The 7,290-nt window shown below is 39.9% G+C and overlaps 1 protein-coding gene across 2 annotated transcripts; it reads left to right on the top strand.

Annotated features, from left to right (window-relative positions):
- The first annotated feature begins 348 nt into the window (after positions 1-348).
- On the top strand, positions 349-6,948 carry oat (ornithine aminotransferase). 2 transcript variants are annotated; one of them, XM_008437144.2, is made up of 10 exons: positions 349-455; positions 2,184-2,375; positions 2,468-2,692; positions 2,804-2,899; positions 3,009-3,136; positions 3,353-3,475; positions 4,919-5,047; positions 5,131-5,244; positions 5,387-5,531; positions 5,750-6,948. In XM_008437144.2, exons 2-10 carry the CDS (start codon positions 2,189-2,191, stop codon positions 5,908-5,910), a joined length of 1,308 nt encoding a protein of 435 aa, XP_008435366.1. In that variant the 5' UTR covers positions 349-455; positions 2,184-2,188; the 3' UTR covers positions 5,911-6,948. The 2 variants fall into 2 exon arrangements, with proteins under 2 accessions (XP_008435366.1, XP_008435365.1); XM_008437143.2 differs by having other exon boundaries at positions 404-508.
- The last annotated feature ends 342 nt before the right edge of the window (positions 6,949-7,290 follow it).

A 7,290-nucleotide genomic window follows, 5' to 3' on the forward strand; every position in this document is an offset into this window, starting at 1 on the left:
TGTTTATTTTACATTGACTGTATTTATTTATTTATAATTTGTTTTACTGCCTTTTTAAATTAACGTTAGTCTGTAGAATTTCATCTACATTCTTTGGCACTAATAGGACTCTATAGAATCTCACGTGGGATTTCATTTATGCATGTGGGTTCTAGTCATTTTCGAGATCGTTACATAATACCTAACTATGTGACTATCAGCTGTCGTTAGATAAATAACATTAAGTGGCATAGATACTTAAGTATTATGTACAATATTTATGTATTATATTATGGAACACAGGTTAACTCTGGTAGTTTGGTATGAAGTATATCRGTGAAATCATCGGCTGAGATTGCACAATGGAGGCGTGCGTCTCCACTGACGTAAGCACGCACAAAGAACCCCAGCGTTGGTAAGTTGGGCAGTCAAATAATCCGCACCGGAACAGAACACGCATCATATTTTTCAGCGGGGTGAGTGAACATCAACAAAGAGGGTTTCTGAACTGCTGTTCCGTTTACACCAGGTGCATTTTCAATCCTGTTTTCTTCGTCGTCTTATTTTGATAGACTGAGTTTAAAATATTGATTGAGACCAGCAGGAAAAAAAAAAAAAAAAAAACAGAACAACTGATGATACACCACAAGGCTCTGAACTGGTATCATTAGTCTCGGGAGCTTGGAGACGCGGCTATTTATTTATACGATTGACATACACTTTTGAATGCATTTTGTTATTTTTTGACATCGAATGCAGTCAGTTAGGTTTTCCGTGAGGCTGTTTCAGGTCTTCCCGATATGTAACCGCTCCGTGTTGCATAATGTCTGGATGCTAAGGAGTGAACAGTTCCCTCTAGAAACCGGTTGAAAATGATCATGCAGCTCTTTATTTAGCTTGGCACCGTGAGGTCAGTGGGTGCGGTGGAGGCAGCTCCTCAGGAACCTATCAGCTGTTAGGGACCGAGGGATGAGCCCAGGCTCAGGTCAACTCCCCGATAGAAGGTGCATGTTTGCTTTATTGAAGTTTCGGCTCATTGATCGACAAACTCTGATATCTTCATTTAAAGGTGGATTTCAACACTTTAAAAGAGGTAGGATAGGTAACATAGCTCCTGAAATATTTGAGGTCGTGTGCAGCTGCCAACAGGTTGGTGGCTGGCATGTCTTGGATACTGCAGCTTTCCACAACTTTCAGAATGTCAACTACTTTTCTCCGCTTTCTTTCAGGAATTAAACTCTGCAATACTCACAAGTTAAAGATTTATGTGTATTATTTCAGGTGATTATTCATTATAATTTATATGCATGGCTTATAACTAATGTAAACCCAAAATTTGGTTCTTGGATAATTAGAATATTACATAATATGTATGTATGTATATATATATATATATATTTGTTTTGGCTAATTCAGTGCTGACTGTTCAGATGAGCCTGCATTTAAATGCCCAAATCTCCTAAAAGTCACACTATCAAATCAAGTCGTTTTTCTTCTTTCAAACCAGAGTTGTAAACTTTTCATTTCTGTGCAAATGGAAAAATCTGGAGCTGCAGTGTTGGTGCTTTTGTTAACCGGTATTCAGTCCCTTCCTTTGTATTGGACATGAAAGAGAAGCTTGGTTCAGCAGACCTGCAAATCCTCGGTGATCCATGGAAACTCATGTAGCAATAGATTTCTTTTTAACCACTTCTGTTTGGTTCATTTTCTCCAAGTCATTAGGTTATCTGTAGAAATATTGAAATAAATTAATTCATTCATTTAAAAGTAACAATCATTCCTACTGTAAAATAAAATATGTCCAGGAGTTTTTGATTTATCATGTTTTTAGTTAATGCTATCTTATCATTTTCCCAAAGGTACTTTTGGTATTTTCCTATCAAATCAGCTTTGATTAACCAGTCAACTGACTCTCTCCTTCAGCTTCTCGTATCTGCTGGAAACTAAACTTGACACCGCAGAGTTCGCAGGGCTGAACAAATTATTTAGGTCCTATGTTTAGTTAAGCGTGAAGCAGAGCATGCAAAGCCCTTCTTTTCATTCTAATCCTGTAAGAAATTTCGAAGCGGTTGTCGCTAAAGAAAAAAGCAATTTTGCTACAAAAACCTAAAATGTGTTTCCACTGAATAAGTATCTTCACAATCGTGTTAGATATCAAAGCTCTTTTTTTTTCTTCTTTTTCTGTGCCCAACCACACAAAACAGCGAGCATGAAGGGAATGATTTTTCAACTCGGGAGCCTGAGCCGTGCCGGGCTGATTCTCCGCAGGAGCATCCACACACGTGTACGCCCCGCCGCCGTGAACAAGCTCACCTCGGAGGAAATCTACGCCCGCGAGGAGAAGCACGGGGCACACAACTACCATCCGCTCCCTGTGGCCCTGGAGCGAGGCGAGGGTGAGTTCAAAAACTTGCAAATCTTCTATGAATAATGCTGATCCATATCGAAGAAGAAATAATTAAACTTTTTTTTTTCTAATGCACTAAAGGCATCCATGTGTGGGATGTGGAAGGCAACCGATATTACGACTTCCTCAGTGCATACAGTGCAGTAAATCAGGGTCACTGCCACCCTAAGATCGTCTCTGCGCTCACCAAGCAGGCGTCTACGCTCGCTTTGACTTCCAGAGCGTTCTACAACGATGTGCTCGGAGCCTATGAAGAGTACATCACCAACATGTTTGGATATGACAAAGTTTTACCCATGAACACAGGTAGGTCCTGAAGTTCACCTTGGGACGGGTCTTTCAAATTTCTTTGACATAAAATCTAAAGGAGCTCCTGCTGTTACTTACTTACTTACTTTTTATTTTGTATGGATTTAGGGGTTGAAGGCGGTGAGACGGCCTGTAAGCTTGCCAGGAAGTGGGCCTACAGCGTGAAGGGGGTTCCAAACAATAAGGCCAAGATCATTTTCGCAGGCAAGTCGCCATCCTGTGTTGGAATATTTCCAGAATGCCACAGTTTATTTTGCCTAGAGTTTGGTGAGACTGTTGTTGAAGCTGTATTTCGCTCTCTTTCTTTCTTCAGAGGGAAACTTCTGGGGTCGCACCTTGGCTGCCATCTCCAGCTCCACTGACCCCAGCAGCTACGAGGGTTTCGGGCCGTACATGCCCGGGTTCGAGCTTGTGCCGTTCAATGACATTCCTGCATTAGAGGTACAGGTTATATGGGTTTTTTTTTCTTTTTCTTTTTCTTTTTTTTTTTACACGGAGCAGCTTAGGTTGTGCAAATACAGTTCCCATCAGCTTAGTTTAGGGTTAACTTGTTTTGCAGAATGTTGAGAAACATTGACTCTGAGTTGAGACATTGTCTTTCCACGGATTAATGTGTCTAAAAATCTTAACTTGCTTTATGCCCCTCTCTTTCTCTAGAAAGCTCTTCAGGACCAAAATGTCGCCGCCTTCATGGTGGAACCCATCCAAGGAGAAGCAGGCGTGGTTGTGCCCGATCAAGGCTACCTGACTAAAGTCAGAGAACTTTGCACAAAATACAACGTAAGTCCATATGAAGGCACTAGAACTAAAGAGTATAATGACTAGGTTGATGTTTGTATCAAGCAATATCTTAAAAACCTCCACCTTTATGCCAAAGAGCTTAAAATGTTCATGTTTTTACATGGTATAGTGTCTAAGGTGCACTACAACTAGCGAGATTTAAACAGAATCTACAGTATTATTTTTATGTTATTTCCCAGGTCTGGATAATTATGGAAAATGAGAAGAGAGCATGGAAAAACATGGGCATTTTCTAATCTTATTAAATGCCCCATTTTAAAAAATGTGTATCCATCCATTCAAAATCCATCCATTTGTCAGAGATAATGTTGAGTGCTTGCAACGTTTATGCAAAGTAAGTTTTTAAAGTATTTTTACATGGCTGTAAGGTGTTTGACGGTTAAATGTTTTTAGACATACCCCTTTGGGCCGTACATGCCCTGATTCGAGCTTTTCCCGTTCAATGACATTCCTGCAATAGAGGTACAGGTTTAGGTGTGTGTAGAGTACACACACCTGCACAACCACCTACTTTTGATTTGACATCGGCATATTTTTTTCCAAAACATTTTTGGACGGTTTGGCAGACCTTCATTTTAGTTAAGAAATAAACTTCATTTCTCCTGCTAGGAAAAGTGATCTTCCTTAATATTCTCTGTTTAATTTTAAGCTGCCAACAGATATAAATAAATTGTCCTTCTATGAGTAGACAAATCGAAGGTTTTATTAAGCTTTATGAATCTTGCTTTAATATAAAAGGAAATCTTCCTTTTAAAAATTCTCAACACCAAAATATGTCACGTTAAAAAAACAAACAAAAAAAAAACCCTGAAATGTTGTGGAAACTGAGCGTGAAGAATGAAAGTAAATGAAATATCAGAGTTTGATAAGATTCTCAGATAAAAGGCATCCAGCAAATATTTCTAAGAAGAGACTGTTTCCGTGACCACAGCATGTTCTTTTCCCTAGAAAGCTAACATTGTGTGTGGGAAGTGCTGCAGATGGATATTTTGCAGCTGTGTCAGCAAGCACAGAGATTAACTCTCTTAGCGGCGTGTAATCGTACTTCCTGGCCCCAGGAGCGGACTACTTTACTGGGAGATTTATTCCAACTTCTAAGACCCAAATTGCAATCAAATCTGAATTGGAGCCGTCTTGAGGATGTTGCCAACAAGTATTTGCTCAAAGAAAGTTATTGGCTGTGTCTCGAGTCCCGGAATGATTTTTCTCCTTTTGTCCATTTCCAAACTGTTGCCAACAACAACAACTACTGGCTCACAGGGCATCCTCGGCTGTGGTTTAGTGTGAAACGGCCTGAGGTGATCTTACTGCTGCATCAAAAACTGATCAGAACCGTGCTGACCGTGACAACATCACTGAGTGTAGATGTTTCTGCAGTCACTTAAAAAAAAACAAAAAAAAAAAACCTTGTGGTTTTTGCAGGTGCTGTGGATCGCTGATGAGGTCCAGACGGGCCTGGCACGGACTGGCCGGCGCCTGGCCGTCGACCACGAAGGTGTTCGCCCGGATTTGGTGATACTGGGCAAAGCTCTCTCCGGAGGAGTTTATCCAGTGAGCGTCGTCTGTAATTTCATCAGATGGCACTTGATTACACCCATGTCGGCTTTAACTTCAGCTGTTTTCGATTCCCTTAGGTGTCTGCAGTACTTAGTGACAATGACGTAATGCTGACCATTAAGCCTGGGGAGCACGGATCCACATACGGAGGAAACCCTGTGGCTTGTCGTGTCGCTATTGCAGCTTTGGAGGTGAACATTTCGCAGCAGTTTTAACTTTAACGTTGTTTTTGCCTTTTTAAGTATTTCTCTATGTCAAAAGTGTTTTATCTGAGCCTCTGTATTAAACCAAAATGGTGTTTTTTATTTGTTTTGTTTTTGTTTTTATCCCCAGGTGATGGAGGAAGAGAAGCTTGCGGAAAACGCTCAGAGGATGGGAGAACTTTTGCGGTCCGAGTTGAGGAAACTGCCCAAAGACATTGTGACAACAGTCAGAGGGAAAGGCCTCCTCAATGCAGTTGTGATCAAAGAGACTAAAGGTGACGTAGAAAACTATTTCTGAGAGAACAAAGACCAAGCTTTGCAGGAGTCAAAATGTTGGCAAATATCGTGTTTGCTAAAAAAAAACTTAACTAATGGAGAACTGTCCGTTTAGCCCCGTCACAAAAAGAGTTTTAAATGGACTATTGCAACACCTGACATTCTATATATTGAACCTTACAAGTCAGTAAGTTGCTTTGTCTTCCGCACTTAACAGACTACGATGCCTGGAAGGTCTGCCTGCGCCTTCGGGACAACGGACTCCTGGCCAAGCCCACCCACGGGGACATCATCCGACTGGCCCCGCCTCTGGTCATCCAAGAGCATGAGCTCCAGGAATGCATCGACATCATTCAGAGGACCATCATGTCCTTCTAAAAAGAAAAGAAAACGTAGCCCAAACCTTCTGAGGCCAAGGAAGGCCACACGTAATGTTTTAGTCGCTTTCATTTAGATTGTGTTTTTTACTTTCGAGACTGTTTTCATGCTATTCGAAAGAGTTTAGTAGGAATTGTATAAAGATACACAGACACCTTTGTAAGAGTAACTGCTGCAGAAGAGAGAGAGAATAGAGTTTGGTTTCCTAAGGAGAGGTTGCAGGAAGATCTTAAACTTTTGATGTGCTTTAGTTTACCGTGTGTGATTTTTTAACTATAATTGTGGGGGGGTTTTCGGAAACCTTCAGTTTAAAAAAATATATAGAAACAGTGTTACTACTGAAGCCTATGGTCTGGTCAAGAAGGGAAAAGACCTCCTATAGGACAGTGAAGAAGCAAATGCACCTTTTTTAAAAAAAAATGTAAATCATCTTAAGCTCCCACCGCACAGGTTGAGTGAGGTCAAACCGTCAGTCTTCCACCATCCTTTACATTTAGTCTGATATGTTAACGTTGAGTTGTGTTTGCGTCTACAGCTCCAACTCTAGTAGGACTTACCCAATAACAGGTTATCATTTAAGTGTTTACACTGCTGCATTTCTTTCAGCTCGACTGCTTTCTGCTGACACGTTCTGAAAACGGTCTTGTTACAAAAGAGGTCAAAAGTCTAGATATCTTGCGATTTAGGTTTTTCTCTTTTTTTTTTTTTATATATATATTTATGTAATTCTGCATTTGCACTGTAATTACCACTTTTGATAACTAAAGTTGCAAGAATTCATAATCCAACTGACCAAATTTCATGCGTTCTCTCTATAACCGTTATTGCTGCCGCAAAAAGAAAATATGTGAGAAACGTCACTTCCGACGCTGCTTTAGGATAAATGAAAGAATGTTTGGATGTCAGTGGCGCTGGCGGAGGCTGGCTTAGTTTTAACTATTTGCTGTCTGTGCAGGATGTATGTGAAGATGGTCTTTTTGAAGACACCAGACATTAAAATAAAACCCATTGTTTTCCAAATAAATAGTTTCAACAAAGTCTCTTGCTACTCTCTCTTTTTTTTTTTTTTTTTTTGAGCGATGAGCCAAAGTTGTCCAGTTGAAGTTAAATTAAATTAAAACACACCCAATGGGATTTTTAGAAATAATTTTTATTTTTTTATTTACTTGTTTGCTTTTTGTACAGAAGTCTTTTAAGCCACCTTATTTTTTTTTGTTGCTTGAAACTTGTGTAGTTACAGGTTAAACAAAACAAATGACTTATTGATACACCAGTTCCTATCAAATGTGATCTCAAAGCAAATTTAAACGCATATTATCACAGCAACCCAATCATGTAGAGATGAATTAAAATATTTTCCTGTTGTAACAGTGCACTAAA

Source organism: Poecilia reticulata, linkage group LG19 (assembly GCF_000633615.1).
Source record: "Poecilia reticulata strain Guanapo linkage group LG19, Guppy_female_1.0+MT, whole genome shotgun sequence".
NCBI classification, from domain to species: Eukaryota; Metazoa; Chordata; class Actinopteri; order Cyprinodontiformes; family Poeciliidae; genus Poecilia; species Poecilia reticulata.